The sequence below is a fragment of the Doryrhamphus excisus genome, linkage group LG23 (genome assembly GCF_037039965.1).
Source record: "Doryrhamphus excisus strain RoL-2023G ecotype Guam linkage group LG23, RoL_Dexc_Guam_v1.1, whole genome shotgun sequence".
NCBI classification, from domain to species: Eukaryota; Metazoa; Chordata; class Actinopteri; order Syngnathiformes; family Syngnathidae; genus Doryrhamphus; species Doryrhamphus excisus.
The window spans coordinates 7,051,287-7,074,140 of NC_136379.1; the positions used below are offsets into that span (position 1 = coordinate 7,051,287).

Consider the following 22,854-nt stretch of genomic DNA (forward strand, 5'->3'; position numbering starts at 1 on the left):
CAAACAAGAACAACACCTGGGGGGGGCAGAGCCTTTGTTGCTGCCCCCTTTCCTTTGTAACTAAGACTACTATCACAAACCAGACTGCCCCGTCAGTGCTAAGACCAGTCACAAACCAGAATGACCCACCCACCCTGATCCCTAAAGCCACTGTCACAAAGTGGTGGGACTCCTCCCCCTCACATGGGCCCGCCCCTGACCACAAAGGATTTGACCTGTGATGACTTTGCAAAGCAGAAAACACAATGCCATCAGTCTCCAAAAGTTTTATTGACCATTTGAAGAAAACTGAATGACTCCTGATAAAGACTTCATTCAAAGTGTCTGGACTATCCTCATCTACTGGTCCCGAGTAAACCACACCTGCCAAGGACAAAGAACACTCTAGAACGCGCCTTGGTCAGAAAGCCAGTCATGCAGCCCTCCTTCTGCGGTTCCGAGATGGGCAGCAGAGCGTGCTCGGTGTGCGTCCCTTGCACCTGGCAGTCGGAGCAGAGGTCGTAGTTGGGACAGATGCTGCACTTGAAACGGACGCCCACCACGGGACCGTTACAGGCCTCACACGTCACGTTAGGATGCAGAGAGGCCTGAGAGGGCAGGGTGATGAAGGTGGGAGGGGCTAAGGCATCAAGAGGGTCCTTCTCTGTTAAAAAAATAGTACACTTATTTCCTGAGGGTGTGAATTCTGACAGGAAGTGCCATCTCAAATCCATTCCCGGAAATGCTGATGACAATTTTACACGACAGTACACCTGGCACCCCGTACGCTCACTATTTGGGGTGTGTTGAGTGAGACATGTGTTCTGTGAAGATACCTTTGATGAAAACACGTAAAGTGTTGTGCTCCATGCAGGCCAGGCCCATCCTCAGCTCTTCATCCGTTGAGAATTCCACCAGGTCTTCATCCTCATCTCCAATCACAATTCTGATTTAATTTTTCTTCATAAAATCAGCTTCAAAATGTACTCAAATGCCTCACCCCTGTAGAACATTTTCACGGCAGAGCCCCGCAGACTGGAGAACACATCACAGCTTTTCCCGCTGAGATACTCGAAGGTGGTATCGGACACTTCCGGGTCCACGGTGAACCTGCGAATCTCCCTCACCGCCTCATCGTCGCCCAGCAGGTAAGCTTTCACCGTCATAGACATGTCGTTGATGCTTCGTTGTCTTCTTCCAAAAGTTTTGATGCTCCCAACTGTTGTCCGAGTCGGGAATAAAGGTTAAACTTTGTGACGATGCTGGTCGTTCGCCTTTTGAAGTCAAACATCCTTATTTGTTTATTTCTTTTAAAGCCGCGCGTGATTTCCCTCACCACCAACGGGAGGGAGTGAGGGGGGAAGAATTCTAGAACTTTGCTACATCATAAAGACTTATACCATCGAAAGGTGACGAGAATTAGATGAATGAAATGCCCTTGAGTCGTCATTTTGTCAAGCCAGTCAACATTTACATTATTTTTTACATTTTATCAAATAAGTTTTACCGGCTCGTGTCTTTTATTTTGAAGGCATGATTTTACAGGCTTACAGGATGTGATGTGCCGATCTTGCCCGAGTGTTCCCGAACCGGACCCGAAGCCGTGCTGTCTTTTTTGATGTACCAGAAAATACGGAAATTTTCGAGCAAATGGCTGAATGAAATAAAATAAGAGACACGGTTTGACATGTAGTATTCCACACTGGTCACTAGGTGTCAGTCATGTTACATTACATTACATTGATGAGACTATATATCAGCCAGGATCAGTACTATTGTATATAGAAATCGGAAGTAAAAGAACATTTCTGTTGTTATGTCCACCATATTGGGTAATATGCATGGGTGTTATTTAATGTCTAATAACCTTAAAAACATATTTGCAGGGTCATTAACAGGTTTCTTTGAATGATCTAACTACAAAAACATTCAATTTCTAAATAAGGAGTCGTACTTAGTGGATATTAACTAATTAACTGCGCTAAACGAGGGATGACTTTATTTGGATATGATCTCCACCCATTCATTTTATATGCCACTTATACACTGGAGCCTAGAATACTACACTTACACCATGTCTTTGAATGCGTCATATGTGTGCCTTGTGTCTGTTTTTTTGTTCATTTCACTAGTTTCTATGCTTGAATATAATTACTTTTGGTCAGGAATGTGTCAAATGGGATTAAATATGCACAAAAGATTATTTTAACGGCACACATTTCCACCAAGTGCATGTTGAGGCATGTTTTAAATCATCAAAATAGATGTGTGTCATTGTGTGTGCCTTTGGAGCAAATTCTTTACCACAAATGCACAACTGAAAGGTTTCTCTCCTGTGTGTGCTCTCATGTGTTGCACCAAAATGAACCTGCTAGCGAATTTCCTGCCACAAACTGAGCAACAAAGAGGTTTTTCTCCGGTGTCATTGCTTGTGTGTTAGCGTTAGCATGGTTGACTTGAGAAAGAATCGTTTATCAGACACTGAACAGCTATAAGGTGTTTCTCCAGTGTTTTCGCATGTGATATACCACTGTTGCCTTTTTTAGAATCGTTTAGCTACAGCGACATACCACCAATGTGTAGCACAAGTTGGGTCTTGCAAACAACTTCCGGTTACCTGGTGTCGTTGTCGCGCCATCTCCTTTCTCGTCCGAGAAAGCTGCTCCTCGTACGACGCAACAGTTGCTTCAAACATCCCGAATATATCATTGGCAATCATTTGGCCTTTTTTCCTGGATGGAAGACCGTCAAGCAGTTCTATTTGTCTGTTTAGAACGACGGTAGTCGTTTGGAGTCTCCTCCTCCAGCCGTCTTCCTCCTTGCACTTCCTGGTTATGTCACGTGCTGTCACGTCCACTCTGACGTAAGGGCGGGACTATCGCCTTCATACAGCATAGCAAAGGTTCTTCATACAGCATAGCAAAGGTTCCTTCATACAGCATGGCAAAGGTTCCTTCATACAGCATGGCAAAGGTTCCTTCATACAGCATAGCAAAGGTTCTTCATACAGCATGGCAAAGGTTCCTTCATACAGCATGGCAAAGGTTCCTTCATACAGCATAGCAAAGGTTCCTTCATACAGCATGGCAAAGGATATAAAACGTAAGAAGGAGCAAGGGATGAAAGAAAATGTTATTATGAAAGCATTGTTTTTATATATTATTTATTTGTATTGACAAATTGAGCTTACACAACTGAACAATTTACACAGTTTTGACCTGACCCTGACTTGGACTTGTACATTTTTATGTCACACATTTTGATGTTGTAAAAATGCAATTGTTAAAATGGCATTTTATATGGGAGATGCTAACCAAACTTTAACATCAAGCCTATGGCTTGGGACTTGACTCGACCCGTCTTTACTGACTTGAGACATGACTTGACCCGTCTTTACTGACTTGAGACATGACTCGACCCGTCTTTACTGACTTGAGACATGACTCAACCCGTCTTTACTGACCTGGGACTTGACTCGACCTGACTTGACTGACTTGAGACTTGTCTCGACCTGTCTTTACTGACTTGAGACTTGTCTCGACCTGTCTTTACTGACTTGAGACTTGGCTCGACGTGTCTTTACTGACTTGAGACTTGACTTGACCTGTCTTTACTGACTTGAGACTTGTCTCGACCTGTCTTTACTGACTTGAGACTTGTCTCGACCTGTCTTTACTGACTTGAGACTTGACTCAACCCGTCTTTACTGACTTGGGACTTGGCTCGACCTGTCTTTACTGACTTGAGACTTGGCTCGACGTGTCTTTACTGACTTGAGACTTGACTTGACCTGTCTTTACTGACTTGAGACTTGACTCGACCTGTCTTTGCTGACTTGAGACTTGACTCGACCTGCCTTTGCTGACTTGAGACTTGGCTCGACCTGCCTTTGCTGACTTGAGACTTGGCTCGACCTGCCTTTACTGACTTGAGACTTGGCTCGACTTGTCTTGACTGACTTGAGACTTGGCTCGACTTGTCTTTACTGACTTGAGACTTGGCTCGACTTGTCTTGACTGACTTGAGACTTGGCTCGACTTGTCTTGACTGACTTGAGACTTGGCTCGACTTGTCTTGACTGACTTGAGACTTGGCTCGACTTGTCTTGACTGACTTGACTTGTCTTTACTGACTTGAGACTTGGCTCGACGTGTCTTTACTGATTTGAGACTTGACATGACTTGTCTTTATTGACTTGAGACTTGACTCGACGTGTCTCTACTGTTGAGACTTGGCTCGACGTGTCTTTACTGACTTGAGATTTGACTCCACTTGTCTTTACTGACTTGAGACTTGACTCGAACTGTCTCTACTGTTGAGACTTGGCTCGACCTGTCTCTACTGACTTGAGACATGACTCGACTTGTCTTTACTGACTTGAGACATGACTCGACCTGTCTTTACTGACTTGAGACTTGGCTCGACCTGCACATCTGTACCCGAGACTTGGCTCGAGACGTGATATTAAAGCTTTTGAGACCTGTAAACCACAGACTTGCTCCTACTTCTGGTGTACACACAAACATAAACATAATATTGCGGACTTTATTATTATTGAATACTTCAACAAGATGCTGCAGTGATAACAATAACAATATTTCCACAGATTTTGGGATAAATTCATGAACATGAACATGAATGTAACATGACATCACAGCAAGAACATCATGGTAAAACTCTTAATTTGAAAGTCCTGTAAAGAAATGATTTGAAGTAGTTTGATATGGTTTTGCTACAAGCCCCCCTTTTTTTGGCGAGACCTTCTCCAGGATCTTTCCAATAACGGCTTTGAGTGAGTCGACATCAGGAACCAAAAGTGATGCACTCTCCGCTCTCATTTCCTTCTGTTTGAGTCTGCGTTGAACCAGCTCGCTCACACACTCCAGCCACCACTTCCTGTCTCTTCTTTTCAGCCCGTTCGTTCCTCTTTTGCATGTTTATACGTGCACGTTTCTGCGGCGTCCACTTCTCTCTCTGCTTTTGTTTCTGTAGCCTCCACTTCTCTCTCAGTTTGTGTTGGTCTTTGTCATCTTTGCGTGTTCTTCTTCTCGCTGGACAATCTTTGCGTGTTCTTAATCTGGCTGGACCTCCTGAAGCCAGAGTCTGTTCCCGTTTCCTGGCTCGCATCCTCGCCATTCTTAACCTTGCCGCTTCATTGCTCCTCCTCCTCTTTTCTTCATCCGTGCGGATTTCATCTCGGTACTCTTTGCTGCGCTGGCGACTTTCAGCAAGGTGCGTTTCGTATCTTTGAGGGTCTGCTTTAACTCTTTCTCTGTAGGCTTTATTCACCTCGCTGACTGTCTTTCTTGTCTTAGGACACGGCTGTGGATAAGTGGGGGGTGTGGATGGAGTTTGGTCAGCACGTTGAAAAGACGCCTCCTTCTTCTGCTGAGGACATCCACTTTGCTTAACTGTCTCTTCCGTATCCAAATCTACGACGTTCCTGCATTCGCTTAAGGTCATTAGCGTGGGGTCGTGACCGTGGGGACAAGATGGCAGGTACAAGCAGCCCAAATGAGTTTCCCCCACGGGGTGGCTGGGCTCTCCTTTAGAGGTAAGGTGAGAAGAAGCGTTGTCATCCGAGAGAAATCTGGAGTAGAACCGCTGCTTCGCCGCACTGAGAGAATCCGGATGAGGTGGCTCGGCCATCTGAGATTTGGGTTTCTCTTCTTAGGTTGCGGCCCCTGTGACCTGTGACCCGACCTCGGGTAAGGAAAAGAAGATGGATGGATGGACGACTTTAAGATTTGCTTGGAAGAATTTAAAAAGAAAGAGAAATAAAAAATAATAATGAAATTCTATGCAGTCATTCTTCAGCTTCCATGCTCTACCGAGAAGCGTAGACTATAAAATTATGAATGTCAGCCATCTTGAGGAGAAAAAGATACATTAGTATTGGTTATTCATATCATCAACCACATGTTAAAATCACTTTTCCACTAAAATATGTACCTCTAGCAAGCAAAAAAAATACAATTCAAAAATAGCGTCAACTTGTAAACAACGTTGTAACCCAAAACGACAAAATCTATGATTCTGTGATCAAAGTTACTTAAGTAATTTCCAGATTTTATTCCTGAATTCTGTCCGTGATCACGACAAACTACACTTTGTTTCACATAACTCCAGGCACTGAAGATAATACTATAATAATACTGTAAAGTATTAAATAAAAATAAAAAAAAATAAAAAAATACTACCAAAGTAAACTGAAAGGCACCACCACCACCAAAGTCAATTAAAGCTAATTTCAATTATCTTTGCCTGACAATTTCAACAACTAAGCAATGTTTACTGAACAGTAAGAAGTACAGTAGAAAGCTTTACTTACCTTAAATTGTCACAAATGGCACTGGAACTAAATAACAACACAAATAGTTCACATTGTGTGTCAAGGCAGTGCCGCCATTTTGTGTGATTTACTTCATCGTCTTTGTGACACGCTTTGTGATGCGCAAACGGGCCCAACTAGACATCAGGTGGGGTTTTATTCACAAAGACAATATTTGACATTGTTTATTCAACGTGTGTGTGGTATATTTTGATTTGGTTATAGCTTCAAAATACTGTAGTCTGTGACCCCTGAAGTGGCAGCACCCTCCCTGGTCCCCCTTTAGGAAAATGACCCTTTTTATCATGTGATAACCTTTAATCACAACCAGGACAGGAAAACCTTTATTTTACGATCCAATAATATGTGACCTAGTCCATCCATCCATTTTCTATACCGCTTATCCTTACTAGGGGGACTGGTTGCCAGTCAATCACAGATTAGCTTAGAAAGTGTGATAGCCTAATTATCAAAATACATATTTGTGAGTGGTTAGCATGTAGGCCACAAGATCGGGAAGACCTGAGTTTGGGTCTCGATTCTCCCCTCGGCCATCTCTGTGTGGAGTTTGCATGTTCTCCTCGTGCATGTGTGGGTTTTCTCCGGGTACTCCGGTTTCCTCCCACATTCCAAAAACATGCTAGGTTAATTAGCGACTCCAAATTGTCCATAGGTATGAATGTGAGTGTGAATGGTTGTTTGTCTATATGTGCCCTGTGCTGGGCATAGGCTCCAGCACCTCCTGCGACCCTCGTGAAGATAAGCGGCATATAAAATGGATGGAAAATTTGTGACATTCCAATGATGAATTAACTTTTTTAATCACAAACTGGAAATAAAAATGTTTACTCTCTGTTGTGTGTCTATAGTGTTGTCTACAATTGTGTTACCTTTTAGCACAAAGTGAGCAACAAAAACATTTTTCTCCTGTATGTTCTCATGTGTTTTGTCAAAATGTATCCCCACAAACTGAGCACCTTAAAGGTTTCTCTCCAGTGTGCCTTCTAGTGTCTCTTACCATATAAATTCTGCCCAAAATATTCACTTACAAGAGGAAAATGACTTCACACAAGAGAACACACATAGGAGAGAAACCTTTTACTTGCTCACTTTGTGGCAGAAGAATCACTGAAAATGAGAAAATGACATCCTCGTTTTAGAACACACGGGAAAAACCATTTAGTTGTTCAGTTTGTGTTGCCAGATTCGCTCAAATGGCACACACATGAGAATACACACACAAAAGAAAAACCTATTGGTTGCTCAGTTTGTGGCAAATAATTAACAGAAAAGAGGAACGTGAGAACACAGACGAGAGCACACATGGGAGAAAAACCGTACAGTTGTTCAGTTTGTGGTAAAAAATTGACTCACAAAACGAAAATGGTACCACACAAGAGAAAACACACAGGAGAGAAACCTTTAACTTGCTCAGATTGTGGCAAAAGATTCACTTAAAAGGAGAAAATGACATCAATTTTGTTACTTTAGTGTCTCGATTGAAGGCATTTATTCTGTCAGGACGTCAGGGTAAACATGAGAACACGTGACACAACCAGGAAGTGTGAGGAAGATTAGACCGTCTGAACTCACCAGGCTGATTCGCAGCTGGAGCAGGAGCCTCCGAACGTCTGATCTTCGTAGCCCGATTAGGCTACCGGCCTGGTAGGATGCAGTCCCCCGAATTCAAACACAGCCGCTGACTGTCACTCCTTGCTGTCTGTTGTACGCATTCTTTGCAATAAAGACTATTTTGATGGCTCTTTTCGGAGTTTTCAATATGGCCGCAAGATGGCAGCAGTGAGACGTCATTATGCTTCGGCTACGGTAAAAACTCCATTCAAGAAAATAAAACGCGGAAGTTTGAATCAGATTGAAAAGTAACAAAAGTTGTTATATAAAAAGGTTACTCGATTCCTGTACTGAATCGATGTTTTATTAATGACGTCATACATAGCATGCGAAGAAAATAGCACTTTCTCTGCCTGTCGTAAAGTAACTTGTCGTTGACCACAGTGAGGTAGAAATGGTAAAAACTGTTTAAAAAATTGTAAAAAATGCCTATCAGCTTTACCTCTCAGCCGGAGATAAGTCTTCCGGGGAAGTTTGGAGAAGTGTAGAGCCTCCTAAATGGTGGCCCAGTCGATCGCCGACCGCGTGTACCGGAGTGCTAAGCTAGGCTAACAGCGTCTTTATGCTAAGCTAGCGAGTTTGTCTCGTCTCTTGAAGATGCAACATGGCAGAACATCACTCATTATCAGACTGCCCTCCCCATACTAAAAATACCCCTGAAAACCAGAGAAGCAAAACCCAAGAACACAATATTGACGATCTCCAAAGGTTTTTATTGAGCTTTGAAGAAAAATGTATTGATTCTTAATGAAGACAAATCAATCAAAAGAAGCAGTGACATCACTAGAGCTTCTTGGCGTACTGGATGGCGTCCAGCGCAGCTCCGATGTCAAAATCTTTGGTCTGAAGGAGGCGTGTCAACCAGCCGCCCTCGTCGGTGAAGCCCATGGACAACATGTGGGACAACGACTCCACCAGCCGTGGGTCAGCCTCTGTGAGGGTGCAAAGGTCAGACGTGAGGTCAAGTGTAAAAAAACAAGAGTGGGGTTCAAACGAGGTCTTACCTGGAGGAAGGTGAGGATACAGAGCCGCCGCCTTCAGACCCGATGGACCCTGCTGTGTGTCCGCAGGAGGACGCGGGTCCACTTTGAGGTCCTGGATCCCGGCCTGCAAGGACTGCACTTCTCCGCTAGACGGGTCCACCTCTTTGGAGCTCAGGTGAGTCCACTCATCATCTTCGTCTCTGCTCACCTGCCCAAGCGGATCACATGTCAGACTTCGGGGTCATCAAACGCTGACAGGAAGTGATCGCTTAACTGACCTTTGCTGGCTGACAGTCACCTCCGGCTGCACCCTCCCCGGTGGCTCCCCCCTCCTCGGGGTCCCCATTCATCTCCACATCACCTTCACTCTGAGGGGGCGGGGTCACCTTAGTCTTGTGGCCCTGGTGCTCCACATCGATGTCTACGTCGATGCCTGCACAGAAACATTCCCACTTAGAGCTTTTATTTTGAAAGTAATTATTAACAGTCTGATATTTGTTGAACTGGATCTTCATAATCCGATTCTATTTACTCCATGCCCATGTAAACACTGATAATGACATCGCTCACCCAGTGGGCTCAACATGGCTGCCACGCCCTCGCCAACATTCTTCAGGAAGCTGAGGCCGGCTTGAGCACCTGCACAGGCGGGAGGGGGGGTTAAGGGGGGTTCAAAGGTTAAAAGTTAAAGCACAGGCAGCGTCAAGTGGCAGGTGGTAATAACAAGACTGACCAGCGGGGGCAGTTCCGGGGGCGCCCGCCCTGGTCTGGCTCTTTGCGCAGTGTCTCATCCTCTTCATCCACTTGCCGCGAGGGAACCATGCCTGCCGACGCCAAAGAACATTCTACATTTTCTCTTCTAGATCTTTGCCCTTGTAATCGATGCTTATCTTGTAGCTCACCTGCAGCGGGTGCCAGATGGGTAACAGAGCATGCTCAGTGTGCGTCCCTCGCCCCTGGCAGGTAGAGCAGAGGTCATAGTCGGGGCAGACGCTGCACTTGAAGCGGACGCCCACCACGGGGCCGTTGCAGCCGTCACACGTCACGTTAGGGTGCAGGGGCGGGTGGGAGGCAGGAGGGGCTCCGGGTGGAGGGTGGTTGAAGGTGGAAGGCGGGAAGGCGTGAAGTGGGAAGTCTCGGCGATGTTCTTTCTTCTCTGTTAAAAGAGTTGAAGAGAAGATTGGGCTGTGGTCTGATTGGCACACTTGACTACAATAAGCACACTTATTGTACACACTATGTGCACTTCATACTTTCTAAGGGTGTGGGTGAAGATACTGAGATGAGTTGAAGAGAAGATTGGGCTGTGGTCTGATTGGCACACTTGACTATAATAAGTACACTTATTGTACACACTATGTACACTTCATACTTCCTAAGGGCGTGGGTGAAGATACTGAGATGAGTTGAACAGAAGATTGGGCTGTGGTCTGATTGGCACACTTGACTACAATAAGCACACTTATTGTACACACTATGTACACTTCATACTTCCTAGGGGCGTGGGTGAAGACACTGTAGTGCTGTCCCAAATCCATGACTGTGCACACTTACTTGAAATGACTAAATGCGTAGCCAATATGGTGTCCACACTGCGCACTCACTAACCGGAGTGCAACATCCGGGTACTTGCGGAACATTTTTACTTCTCAAGTGTGAATGCACACTTAAAATGATAAGTGTACATGTGAAAGTGCGCGATTTAAGCATTAGCTGATGAAAGTCAATGTGAAGGTAAATAAAAGGTTTGATAAGGTACCTTTGATGAAAACACGGAAAGTGTCGTCCTTCATGCTGGTCAGGCCCATCATCAGCTCTTCATCCGAGGAGAACGCCACCAGGTCTCCTTCCTCGTCTGCAAGCAAAACCACCTCGTTTTACTTTATTTCCTACAATTATATCCAAAGTGTTCCCAAAGTCTGACCTCGGTAGAACATGTTGAAGGTAGAACTCTTCAGAGTGGAGAACATGTCACAGCATTTGCTACTGAGATACTCGAAGCTGCTGGACACATCTTGGTCCACCGTGAACCTGCGGATCTCTCTCACCGCCTCCTCTTTGCCCAGCAGGTACGCTTTCACCGTCACGGCCATTTTTCTGCTGCTCCTTTTTCTTCCAGAAGCTATGATATTTTCCACCCGAAGACGTCCACAGACTTGTCCGACTCGAGAATAAAGTTCGTGCTTTGTGACGCAGCTTTTAAAGGCTGTCAGCTGACTGTATTTATTTCCATTTCCGTGATGGGCGGCACCGTGAAAAATAAATATTTACATGAGACCTGATTGGTTGAAATGTTAAGCCCCACCCAGACGGACCAATGAAATGCCGAGCAATGACTAAGCACTTCCCAATCAGGGGGTTTTCCAGCGTCACGTGACCAAGATGATTCATGTAGGAAAAACTCGCAGAGTCATTGTGGCAAGACGGCGTTATTATGTCGACTTTAATGTCTTTATTTAGTCATTTGATCGCTGGAAGTGAGTAAAAAAAGTAAAATTGTTTCTACTCGTAATTATCAACATTGTACTTTGTTAATGTGAGTTAATGATAAGAAGGCGTTATTAAAACGACTTTCATGTCTTATTTAGTCACGTGGTCGTTGGGAAGTGCGTAAAAACATTAAAGTGAAATAGTTTCTCCTCGTAAGTATGAACATTTTATTCCGTTTATGTGAGTAAGTCTTCTAGAACATTCTAGATATGACATGATCAAACCAGACCTTCAAGTCTGTCTGGTCAGGTAATGACTCATGATGTTTACCTTCCTCGTGACAATGCCGTCATGCGCACAATTGAATGATGTTTGAACCTTTAAAAAAAAATACAAGATGGCGGCTTAGAAGAGCGTTCCAATTTCAGTTGTAACATATTTATTTCTATTTGAAGACAGCAAACACACAAAATGAAAAAAATCAACAATTAGATGTAGAGAGGGTGGTACTGGCGCGGGGTGAGGCGTTTGCGGCATGTGGGACATGTGTGAGACCTGGACAGAGCATCTCGGAGACACTGGCTGCAGAAGACATGTCCACACTTGGTGGACACCACCAAACGGCCGCTGTCCACCATCTGTGAGGAGGAGAGGTTAAATACGCACAAACGAGTCAGCTTGGCCGTGTGTCCCGAGTCTCACCTCCGAGTAGGTGTCCATACAGACTGGACAGCTAATCGTTCCTGGAGTCCACCTGGGGAGACAAAGGCAATGACTTGTCCACTATGCTCTCTGCCAGGGACACGTCTACGACCTGGACTGCACTTGTGATTTTTTGTCTCACCTGAAACACACTTGTCAGGACACGCCTATTAATGGGATTTGATTTATGTCCACACCTTGGACACATGTATTAGCTGGATTTGACTTGTGGGGACGCATCTATTAGCTGGATTTGACTTGTGGGGACGCATCTATTAGCTGGATTTGACTTGTGGGGACACATCTATTAGCTGGATTTGACTTGTGAGGACGCATCTATTAGCTGGATTTGACTTGCGGGGACACCTTGGACACATCTATTAGTTGGATTTGACTTGTGGGACGCATCTATTAGCTGGATTCGATTCGTGGGACGCATCTATTAGCTGGATTCGATTCGTGGGACGCATCTATTAGCTGGATTCGATTCGTGGGACGCATCTATTAGCTGGATTCGATTCGTGGGACGCATCTATTAGCTGGATTCGATTCGTGGGACGCATCTATTAGCTGGATTCGATTCGTGGGACGCATCTATTAGCTGGATTCGATTCGTGGGACGCATCTATTAGCTGGATTCGATTCGTGGGACGCATCTATTAGCTGGATTCGATTCGTGGGGCGCATCTATTAGCTGGATTCGATTCGTGGGACGCATCTATTAGCTGGATTCGATTCGTGGGACGCATCTATTAGCTGGATTTGACTTGTGGGATGCGTCTATTAACTGGATTTGACTTGTGGGGCGCGTCTATTAACTGGATTTGACTTGTGGGGCGCGTCTATTAACTGGATTTGACTTGTGGGGCGCGTCTATTAACTGGATTTGACTTGTGGGGCGCGTCTATTAACTGGATTTGACTTGTGGAGCACATCTATTAGCTGGATTTGACTTGTGGGACATGTCTATTAGCTGGATTTGACTTGTGGGACACATCTATTGGCTGGATTTGACTTGTGGCACACATCTATTAGCTGGATTTGATTTGTGTCCACACCGAGGACACATCTATTAGCTGGATTTAACCTATGTCCACATCAAGGACACATCTGAGCTGGATTCGACTTTTGTTTTCAATGAGGTACTATTACCTGGCAGAGCTCTGGGCCTGTAGAGAGGACAACGTGGAAGCACTAGGAACAGGGGTTGTGTCTTCTTCATCACTGCTGACGACGTAGCTCTCGCCTGATGTGTGTCTCCTGTTATGAGGACCTGATAGAGGACAGGGAAGGCATCAGGGATGGCTAGTTAAGGGACTTTTTTTTTTTTTTAATAAATACCTTCATCCACCAGCTGGGGCACGGCAGCCACGTCAGCAGAAGCACAGGAAGAAGAAAAAGACATAGAAGAAGAGTTAGTTTCAATGGAGGGCTGGGAGGCTAACTGAGGCTACATTAATGCTGCCTTGCACACTGCCAGAAAGTTGGACGTGTATTAGAACTCTGGTAGGGGTCAAAAGTGGGATGTCACAAAGCTACAGTTAGCATGGTGAAACAACAAAACCAGCTCCGCTGATGAGGTAAGCATGCTGCATGGGTGTGTGTGTGTGCGTGTGTGTGTGTTCACCAGCACTGAGTCATTGTTGGTCAGGTCGACAACAGGCGACGCTTCTGATGCCTCGCATGTCAGATCCACCACCTCATCCATACCTGCGCAACGTCTTATTGATTGCTGACCGCACACAACAACAACTGACATCTTATGGATCACTGATCAGTACTCACTGTCCACTGTGTTGTCCATCACATCGATGGTCTCCGTGGGGGGAGTCGTCACCACCATGTCTGCTCTCGGACTTGTTCTTCTGCTAGCATTCGCCCTCGTGTTGGGATGAGCCCTCCTCCTAGCATTCGCGCCAGTAGGTTTGGGGCTTCTGGACACAAGAAGTCTTTCGGCACGCCTCCTCGTCCTTGGGGTCTTCACACACCCCCAACACACACACAGACACACACTCTCTTGACTTCATATCCGCAATATGGAAACTTATTGTTGTGCAAATTCCTTATTGTTCCGCAAATTCCAAACTGGCATTTGTGGCATTAAAGGAGACGAGGCTCTTGGTTCTTAAAAGCCTTCTCTCACGATGCTGACTGATGATTAATGACTGCACTCGGCACCAGTAACAACCTTCATTTGGGCTGAGGATAGTCCTGCATCTTGATGGTCAGTAACATTTTTTGCATACAAAATGTAAATTCCTCCAATTGTTCAACTGGTCTTAAAATTTGGGTCATGAGTTTGTTAAGCAGCACTCATAATTCATTGACCATTGCCAATGGGGACTACAAAAATGGCGCCCGCACCGTACTTTGGACACCCATGGCCTATTGAAAATCATTATGCTACTGATGCCAACTAGCCGGGACACGCCCACCTCCACAACGTCATTATATTAGTCATGGGAAAAAACATTTATTTCAGTGAACTGGATCATTCTGGTTCATTCAGTAAAAAGATCCGTTCATTTCGGTCAATTGGTTGTCAGTCCGTTCATATAAATATAATGGTTAATAACATTTTTTACGATCTTGAGGTGCATTCAAAACAATAATAAAAAGTACTAAATGTCAGACAGTGCAAATGTGTATTAATCATACAAAACATATTACAATAAATAATATAAATGTAAAAAGCCCAAACCATATAGACCTAAATATCAAGTATGTTATATTAAATATGCTTTATGCCATAGAAAAAGAAAATACTCAACTTCAGTGCAAATATGAATTAAAATAAAGAAAATATTGATATAAATGTGCATTGAAAAACTTAAGAATGCACCCTCAATGAAAAACAAATATGAGATATAATTACTCCCGCCCTGCAAAAGGAACCGTGAACCGACTCTTCAGTCAATCAAAAAAAGCATTAGCAACTGAACTGGTATTTTAGGGGCTGTGACCTCGTTCGTTCAGTTCACAAAAACGAACGAGTTCTTTTCACCCGTTCGTTCATGACCGACACACCACTACATTATATGTTGTTAATGGTGGTAACATTCCGGAGACACTTAACATAAGGTGACAGTGGGAACTTACAGTGTTGCTCATAGCAGAGACAGCAGCAATACACACTGAGGAGAGACAAAACACACGTTTAGACAATCAAACCATACCGACACTAAACATGTGTGTCATATGTAATCGATAATAATACTTAGCAGTTATCCCCGAGTAAGACTAACACTGTTAGCATAAAGCTAACACAACTAGCACACATATTCATATAGCAGAGTGGCTGTACTGTCCCGTCACGGCGATTATCGAACAAGGAGTGTTATTGAACTTGTACGGTAGCAGTGTTCTGACGGAAATAGACAACTTTTAAATCGCAAACATTACCACGTAGCAGCTACAGCGAGCCGCCAGTGTTTTGGCTCTCCTTGGTAGCAGTAGCTTCTCTTCCCTTCCCGTCCGTGTGCTCACCCTCGGTTACTTGGCGGGCGTCTGGTTTAATACAACTATTAAACACAAATAGTCCGACATTATAACGAAAAAAACATCAACTCAAATGTGTACTCTTGCCCAAGAGATAATACTAGCGTTAGCAACACCCGGCACTTGTCTTCTTCAAGCGCGATGCTTCGCTCAGGAATAAGAGCGCCACCCTCTGGTCTGGAGGCAACTGAGAAAGTCAACGGAAATGTAACCCAGACTGATCAACGAACCATGAAGTGAAATAAATCATACATGCTCATTCATATAGGTATATGTATGATAATTAAATGCAAATTGGCAAGCAGCTTCTTCCTGCCACCCCACCCTCGTCCCCTCTGCTGGGGGGAAGAGGGGGCTTGACTCACTCCTCCCCAGCTGTGTCTGCCTTGTGTTTGTTCCAGGTATGACACATGACAGGTAGCTATGAACTTTAACACTCCCCTCCTCACCTGTCAAGTGAAGAGGACAGAAGGGGGCAGCAGAGAGCAAAACTCACCACATCAAAGGTCATGTCTCTACCCCAGTCTGACCAATACTCTGAACCAGGAAGTGAACAGCCTACAGCAGCCCGGTGGGCGTGACTCAGGGCAGTGCATGACCCGGGCCTGACCTTTTAGGGCCTTTTCTGGGTGAGGTGCATCTAGACAACAGCACCAATCACAGGCATCCTACAGGAAAAGACCAGCATCTGCAGCAAGACACCAGGTGAGTTGGTGACGAGGACCGTGAAAAATAAACAAGTGGGTTTTATTTCTTGGTTTTCCAAAAGTTCTGCTGCTTGTCTCGTTTGGTGTCGTCCCTGCACAATCTTAAGACATGGTTATGGACACCGGGGACATCACTAGAATTGAAAGACAGCTGCTTTGCCCTCAGGGGTGTTGAAAATGTTTCACGTTGCCAACATAATAGAATACTTTTTCATTCCCTGTCTTCTTTGGAAGACACACTGTCTGTCCTAAGTCTTCAGGATATCTTCTTTTTATGAAAGAATAACAAATGAGTGATGCAAACACGTCACTCTGCAACATTGTATTTTCTTCCATTTGTAGAACATTTGCAATGACTTGACATTTTGATTTGAAAAATGCAAAGTTCTGATTTTCTATTACTTTTGCTCAAATATACAATAACATGCTCCTCCCTCCCACCTGTTGTGAATTATGATGAAAAACTGACCCATTAACTTCTTTAAAGCATCTAAGGTATAGTTTTTTCCACAATGTAGTGGCAGTATATCACATATACCTCACAAAATAGTGAGGTTTGTGGTGCTGAATTAAGCTTTAAACCCATATTTTCCATTCACCACTGACAGGAGCTCATCATCTTTCCATCCATCCATCCATTTTCCTCCGCTTATCCGGGTCCGGGTCGCGGGGGAAGCAGTCTTAGAAGGGAAGCCCAGACTTCCCGGTCCCCGGCCACCTCCTCCAGCTCCACCAAGGCGTTCCCAGGCCAGCTGTGAGACATAGTCCCTCCAGCATGTCCTAGGTCTGCCCCGGGGCCTTTTCCCGGCTGGGCATGCCCGGAACACCTCGCCAGGGAGGCGTCCGGGAGGCATCCGGACTAGATCCGGACTCATCATCTTTCTTTTTCAGTTAATGACATCTTGTCATCCTGTGGGAATTTCCCTGTGTAATGCTGCTGCTAATGGGTGGTATTAAACTTCGCTGGGTTGTGTGCCAGGGCTGCACGGCGGTCGAGTGGTTAGCCCGCAGACCTCACAGCTAGGAGGGTTTCCTGCCACGTTCCAAAAACATGCTAGGTTAATTGGCGACTCCAAATTGTCCATTGGTATGAATGTGAGTGTGAATGGTTGTTTGTCTATATGTGCCCTGTGATTGGCTGGCGACCAGTCCAGGGTGTACCCCGCCTCTTGCCCGAAGACTGCTGGGATAGGCTCCAGCACCCCCTGTGACCCTCGTGAGGATAAGTGGTACAAAATGAATGAATGGTTGTGTGCCACCACAGGAATTGTGCATGGCAATTTTTGCACTCAGTTGCAACATTTGACTTTAACAAAAAATACTGCCACCCGGCCATCATCACTCCCGCTCCATGCTTAGCACGCACTGCTGTGATCTGGAAGATCAACGGCTTGTGCCCATGTAGGGCAATATAAACAGATGCTGATATCCAGCCGATATCAATACCTGACTGGGACACCATGCAGCAGATATCTACTAAAGGCTCAAAAAGTCCAGCAAGTTCAGAGCGTTCTGAGTCGGAGGAGGCGTTATGTCTTTTAAGACATCTTTAATGAAGTTGTTTTAGGCTCTGTCCCCACAAAAAGACAACCAGGAAAAAAAATGTAAAACTCAGCTGTTTTCACTGGTCACTTTAACCATGATTGACACATTTGTACCCTCTATCGTAGATGGTGTGAGGCTAACACAAGTCACCGTCATTTCCTCAAGATTCAAACTAAATAAATATATGACAAATAAGGACGACCTCCATCACTTCAGTGCTGAGCTGTGACCCCGGCGGTGGGAGGCGCTCTGTCGATTGGCGGGAAACTTCCGGTGCGGTCCAGCAGAGTCTGCTTTAAGACCGAACCTTCATGGACGCCAGTGGCCGATCGCCCCGCTCAGCCAGGACACCTGAATGCAAATGTGACAGACGTCTGAGAAGGTGTTTCATTTTTGTACAGTCGCCCCCTCATTTATCACAGTTAATGGTTCCAGACCTGACTGCAGTAAATGAATTTCCGCAAATTTTTGACTTTATAAAACAGATTTCTTACGATTATTAGAGCCATGCAGACATGAAATAACAGCCCTATAGTCACCTTTACACTCCTATTGTTCTTTACAGACACCACATTGCTAATGCACAGGCTACAGGATCGCTGCAGGGACACAAGAGACGGCCTTCCATTTATTTATTGTAAACTTAAAAGAGTTTCAAACCTTGGGAGTGGGGAAGAAAGACAATGTAAGAAGCCATTACATTACCTTTCACACTGCATGAAGACTGGCTACTAAGCCAGCAGAGCCGAGCAGACATGCCGTGGCTGAGAGTGAATGGAGGAAAAAAAAGATTCTCCTCTCATTCAGTGTGGAAGTGGTACTTTAGTAAATTAGAAAAGCTAACTAGTTAGCTCGTTAGCTTGCTATTATACTGACAGCCGTATGACAGGAGTGTAAAAGTAACTATTTTGTGGTTTTTAATATCTACAATGCTCTAATAATGTTAAAAACCAAACCATTTTTCTATGCTTGAACTACAAAAATATTCATTTTATCGCAGCCGGGTCTGGAACCAACTGTACTTTATCGTTTGCAGCTGAAAGCGCTTCTAAAATGAAGAGAACAAAACATCACCTGCTGTTGCTTTGTTGGTCATCATCAAAGTTCTAAACCGTGGAGAAGCTGGTGGAATCCACCTGGTTCATCTTCAGGTGGTTGTCGAGGATCTGGAAGATCTCCTGGATGTTTGGCACATAACCCGACTGAAGCTTGGACCAGATGGGAACATCTGAGGTGGCACCGAGAAAAAACAACCAGTCAGTCTTTGATACGAGGTCATGGACCAATCATAACACACCATTGAGAGTCACTTCAAAGGCTCCGGTGGACAGGAAGTGTGTCTCCATCATGTTACAGAGGAAGAAAGCCATCAGACAGGAGAAGATCTGACAAAGACAGTCGACGTGAGTCTGGGACATGTCCAAATGACTTGTTGCCATAGTAACCACCTACCTTGTTGTCCTGACTCCAGGTCCACGCCCTGGGCGTGTTGACGCCGAGCATGGCGAACACGTTCTGACCGCTGACAATCACCATTATGGAGAGAAGCTTCAAATACGAGATCAGGTTGCCAACAATCCTGAAGACACAACAGGCTTCAAGAAGGTTCTTGTGGCAAACACGTACACTTTTGTATTGTACATAAACATGGCATCATGCTTTAATCAGTCGTCAATAGACTCATCACCTGTTGATACGGGTGGGGGGGTAGTTTTCTCCCTCAATGCGCATGTCCGGGTACAGCTGGCTGATGGCCCGCGAGTACTCCTGGAATGCTTTATTGTAGCCTCAGGAGATACTAGAAACACAGACAACAGCACTTTAGTCCGTATTAAAATTAGTGGTCCATGTATTTGTCCAGAATCAGACTATATTATTTCATGGACAGATATTATTGACTTGAATGCAATCCATGAGATGATGGTTGGCATTCTGTCCTAAATCCACGTCCATATGTGATGTCTCAGTGACAAACGAACCGGCTCTTTGAAAGAACCGCCTCTGTGAAGTACAATAAGCTTTGATAGTAATCAAGGTTTGTTGTAATGTACATTAGTCATTCATTTTACACATAACTTTATATTATTTTGGTTTAAAAAATACATTAATAAATGAAGGGGGAGAAAAAGATGAAATAGTCGACTCCTCTAAAGTGAGTCGACTCACTTGCTGGAGCCGAAATGCCTCTAATCACTCAAAGCTGTGTAATATGTGTACGCAACGAGAAAGACTACTTTTCTTCTCTATTCATTACATAATCAGGATAACTCGGATAACTTACAAGAGCTACACTATTATACGCTTACATAAATGAGTTAATGTTTGTTTCGAAAGGTTTGTCTTCATGCTAACTGTTAGCTACCGCGCCGCTAGCTTACCAGTACTGGAATCTGAGTACAGGCCCACTGTAGAGGGTCGACTTGGCAGATTTGCCGGCCATCTCCTGTTTCATGTCCACTGACAAGCCGGGAGCGTTGACCTGCTGCGGATTCGACCTTCCGACGTAAACGTCCCGGAGTGTCAGAGCCGTGAAGAGCAGCAAAGCCCCGACGAGCCCTGCCTGGCTGTACTCCGCCATCTTGTATGGCTATGTTCCAGTTCCGCCTCTGTACGTTAGTTAATTAATTAGTTCACCAGGAAAGGAGGAGCATGTTTTATACCAGTCCGTCATTCCTAATTCAATGCGGACATTTTTGTACTTTCCGACCTTACGTTTACTTTCTGAAATATACACTCAATCGACGGGTGAGTCCTCTATTTTGACTGTAAAGTCAGTTTCCGGTGTTAATTTGATCACAATCCTCTTCTGGTGAGTTACCACTTTCTTAAGTAAATGTATTAAGTCCTTCATAACATCGTGTTGCTTCTTTTTACACTGCATAAACGTACTGTTTCTTATGTGTTATTGTTAATCGCTATATGATGACGTAACATTCAGTCGCCCGAATGTGTTCTGATGTCATCAAAGATGCGACGCGCTTGTCTGCTGAGAAGTGACTGCTGGACGGAGGAGCTAAGGGACGAGAACCCCTAAAAGACTGTTTTGTGACCCTCAGAAGCAGTACCATGTTTTAATCAATGTAAGTTTGCTAATTTCTTAATGTTATTCCTACTTTTATTGGTTTTCTTACAATGTCAGCCATTCACGTCAATATTAATATAAAAAAGGTGAACAGGTGAGCCGCCTAGTGACGTCACAGCTCAACATTAATGAGATGAGGCTAGCAAACATTTGAGTTTGTCAGTATGGAACAATGTTTTACATTTGTGTGGAACAAACCACTCACATGAACTTCCATTTTGTAAAGATCATGTTTTAAGAGCAGGCGGTGCCACCATGCTGGCTCTGGAGGGGGTTCGCCTCCTACGGCTTCCCGCCAGAACTGCCTGTGGCGCTGCATTCCTCAGGAAGTCTCTGCCGCCTTCCACTCGCTCCGACGGCTCAGCGCGACGCCAGCTTTCCTCTGGGGATGCTGCTTCTGGATGGTACCACCAGGTATCTCACTCGGCCCCCGTTCACCTGGCTGAAGACTTCCTGGTCCACATGCAGCAGGCCAGCGGTCTGCCGTGGTGGATCAACATCGCTGTCAGCACGCTGTCCATCAGGACGCTCGTCACGTTGCCGCTCGCCGCCTACCAGCTCATCATCATCGGCAAGGTGAGCACAAATATTTTTGTTTCTGGTCTGGCCTCTTTTACCCGTAACCACGGCAACGTGCAGGTGGAGGCACTTCAGGTGGAGATCGCTGAGCTGGCCAAGAGGCTTCGATACGAAGTGTCCGTGCGAGCGAAGGAAAGAGGCTGGACGGAAAAACAGAGTCGGTAAGAAGAGTGAGGCGAGTCCCTCATTGGTCTTCTTGTTACCTGACGGGAGGGGTCTTTTTCCTGTTCAGGTTCCAGTTCCGGAAGAATCTGCGCCGTTTGGTGTCCCAGCTGTACATCCGGGACAACTGTCACCCGTTCAAAGCCAGCCTGCTGGTCTGGGTCCAGCTGCCCCTATGGATCAGCCTGTCCCTGGCACTCCGGAACCTGAGCCTGGAAGAATCGGGTGAGTCTGGCTGGGTCGTTGGAGATCAGATTGGCCCATCTGTTACTTATAGGTAGACTCTCTCTGTGTGTGTTGCAGCGGTGCGGCCTGATCTGATGACAGGGGGCGCTCTGTGGTTTGCTGACCTCACATCACCTGACTCCACCTGGCTCCTCCCACTTTCTCTGGGCCTGACCAACCTGCTCATTGTGGAGGTGTGGGACTGACAACTGTTAGCTCACATGACCAGATAACGAGATGTTTTCTTCTTTTAGATCTTTTCCCTCCAGAGGTCCAACACCTCTTCTCTTCAGAAGTTTGTGACCAACGCCATGCGAGGCTTCTCCTTGCTCATGATTCCCATCGCCACCACCGTTCCCTCGGTGAGTTCTGGTCCAGTCAGACATGGTGAACTGAAATTTGAGAGTAAACGAAGACCTAATGTGGCTGGCTCTCTTCCCCCCCCTCTCTCTCCAGTCCATGGCGCTCTACTGGTTCTCCTCCAGCCTGGTGGGACTTTGTCACAATCTACTCCTTCGTTCCCCTGCCCTCCACAGGCTCCTCAAAGTTCCCACGCAACGCTCCGACACACCATACAAGGACCTACTGGCTGCTTTTGTCAGAAAATATTGCAAGTAAACAGGAAGTCCAACAATGCGTGCTATTGGACTCAAGAGGATTTGTTGACCCGAGCCAGAACTTCATTTCCTGGCAACTGCATCTCTTCCAACAGCAGACAATAAAAGTCAAGTTTGACCTACACACATTTCCTGTTTTCTGGTCCAAACTGGTTGTCTCCATTGTTGCTCATGGACAGTATTGTGTATATTTGTGTAGTATGTGTGTAACTAGTGTGCACGCACAGAAGAAAGTTGTGGACCAGCTCTGAGCCAAGAACCTCGCCCTGTTAAGAAAAATAAACATATATGATTGGTTATAATGAAGATAAAAGGTGTGTGTCAGCAACATTCCATGAAAGAAAGCTGCTGTCTGGGATCACATCATAGACCCCCCCCCCCC

At 45.2% G+C, this 22,854-nt stretch overlaps 5 protein-coding genes and 1 long non-coding RNA gene across 6 annotated transcripts; 2 read left to right on the top strand and 4 right to left on the bottom strand.

The window, feature by feature from the left end:
• Positions 1-251: 251 nt before the first annotated feature.
• LOC131112505 (sequestosome-1-like) lies at positions 252-2,805 on the bottom strand. The gene is made up of 4 exons (XM_078788457.1): positions 2,597-2,805; positions 980-1,198; positions 816-911; positions 252-643 (listed from the first exon to the last, which is right to left on the bottom strand). Exons 2-4 carry the CDS (start codon positions 1,149-1,151, stop codon positions 336-338), a joined length of 576 nt encoding a protein of 191 aa, XP_078644583.1. The 5' UTR covers positions 1,152-1,198; positions 2,597-2,805; the 3' UTR covers positions 252-335.
• A 1,999-nt stretch (positions 2,806-4,804) lies between these two features.
• Positions 4,805-5,754, top strand: LOC144894910 (uncharacterized). Its single transcript, XR_013625457.1, has 3 exons — positions 4,805-5,211; positions 5,295-5,533; positions 5,654-5,754. It is a non-coding gene; the product is annotated as an uncharacterized LOC144894910 (long non-coding RNA).
• A 2,882-nt stretch (positions 5,755-8,636) lies between these two features.
• Positions 8,637-11,123, bottom strand: sqstm1 (sequestosome 1). The gene is made up of 8 exons (XM_058058275.2): positions 10,850-11,123; positions 10,685-10,780; positions 9,828-10,081; positions 9,659-9,749; positions 9,496-9,564; positions 9,204-9,358; positions 8,947-9,133; positions 8,637-8,874 (listed from the first exon to the last, which is right to left on the bottom strand). Exons 1-8 carry the CDS (start codon positions 11,016-11,018, stop codon positions 8,726-8,728), a joined length of 1,170 nt encoding a protein of 389 aa, XP_057914258.2. The 5' UTR covers positions 11,019-11,123; the 3' UTR covers positions 8,637-8,725.
• Positions 11,124-11,618: 495 nt separating this feature from the next.
• Positions 11,619-15,820, bottom strand: LOC131107895 (E3 ubiquitin-protein ligase RNF4). The gene is made up of 8 exons (XM_058058355.2): positions 15,460-15,820; positions 15,157-15,191; positions 13,843-14,035; positions 13,685-13,767; positions 13,399-13,411; positions 13,210-13,330; positions 12,058-12,109; positions 11,619-11,993 (listed from the first exon to the last, which is right to left on the bottom strand). Exons 2-8 carry the CDS (start codon positions 15,166-15,168, stop codon positions 11,844-11,846), a joined length of 624 nt encoding a protein of 207 aa, XP_057914338.2. The 5' UTR covers positions 15,169-15,191; positions 15,460-15,820; the 3' UTR covers positions 11,619-11,843.
• A 1,965-nt stretch (positions 15,821-17,785) lies between these two features.
• Positions 17,786-20,455, bottom strand: selenot2 (selenoprotein T, 2). Its single transcript, XM_058058343.2, has 6 exons — positions 20,186-20,455; positions 19,495-19,605; positions 19,260-19,386; positions 19,105-19,192; positions 18,882-19,035; positions 17,786-18,158 (listed from the first exon to the last, which is right to left on the bottom strand). Exons 1-5 carry the CDS (start codon positions 20,383-20,385, stop codon positions 18,914-18,916), a joined length of 648 nt encoding a protein of 215 aa, XP_057914326.2. The 5' UTR covers positions 20,386-20,455; the 3' UTR covers positions 17,786-18,158; positions 18,882-18,913.
• cox18 (cytochrome c oxidase assembly factor COX18) lies at positions 19,394-22,745 on the top strand. The gene is made up of 8 exons (XM_058058296.2): positions 19,394-19,412; positions 20,776-20,887; positions 21,116-21,465; positions 21,529-21,629; positions 21,701-21,855; positions 21,934-22,049; positions 22,110-22,217; positions 22,312-22,745. The coding sequence occupies exons 3-8, from the start codon at positions 21,145-21,147 to the stop codon at positions 22,471-22,473; spliced, it is 963 nt and encodes a 320-aa protein (XP_057914279.2). The 5' UTR covers positions 19,394-19,412; positions 20,776-20,887; positions 21,116-21,144; the 3' UTR covers positions 22,474-22,745.
• Positions 22,746-22,854: the final 109 nt, after the last annotated feature.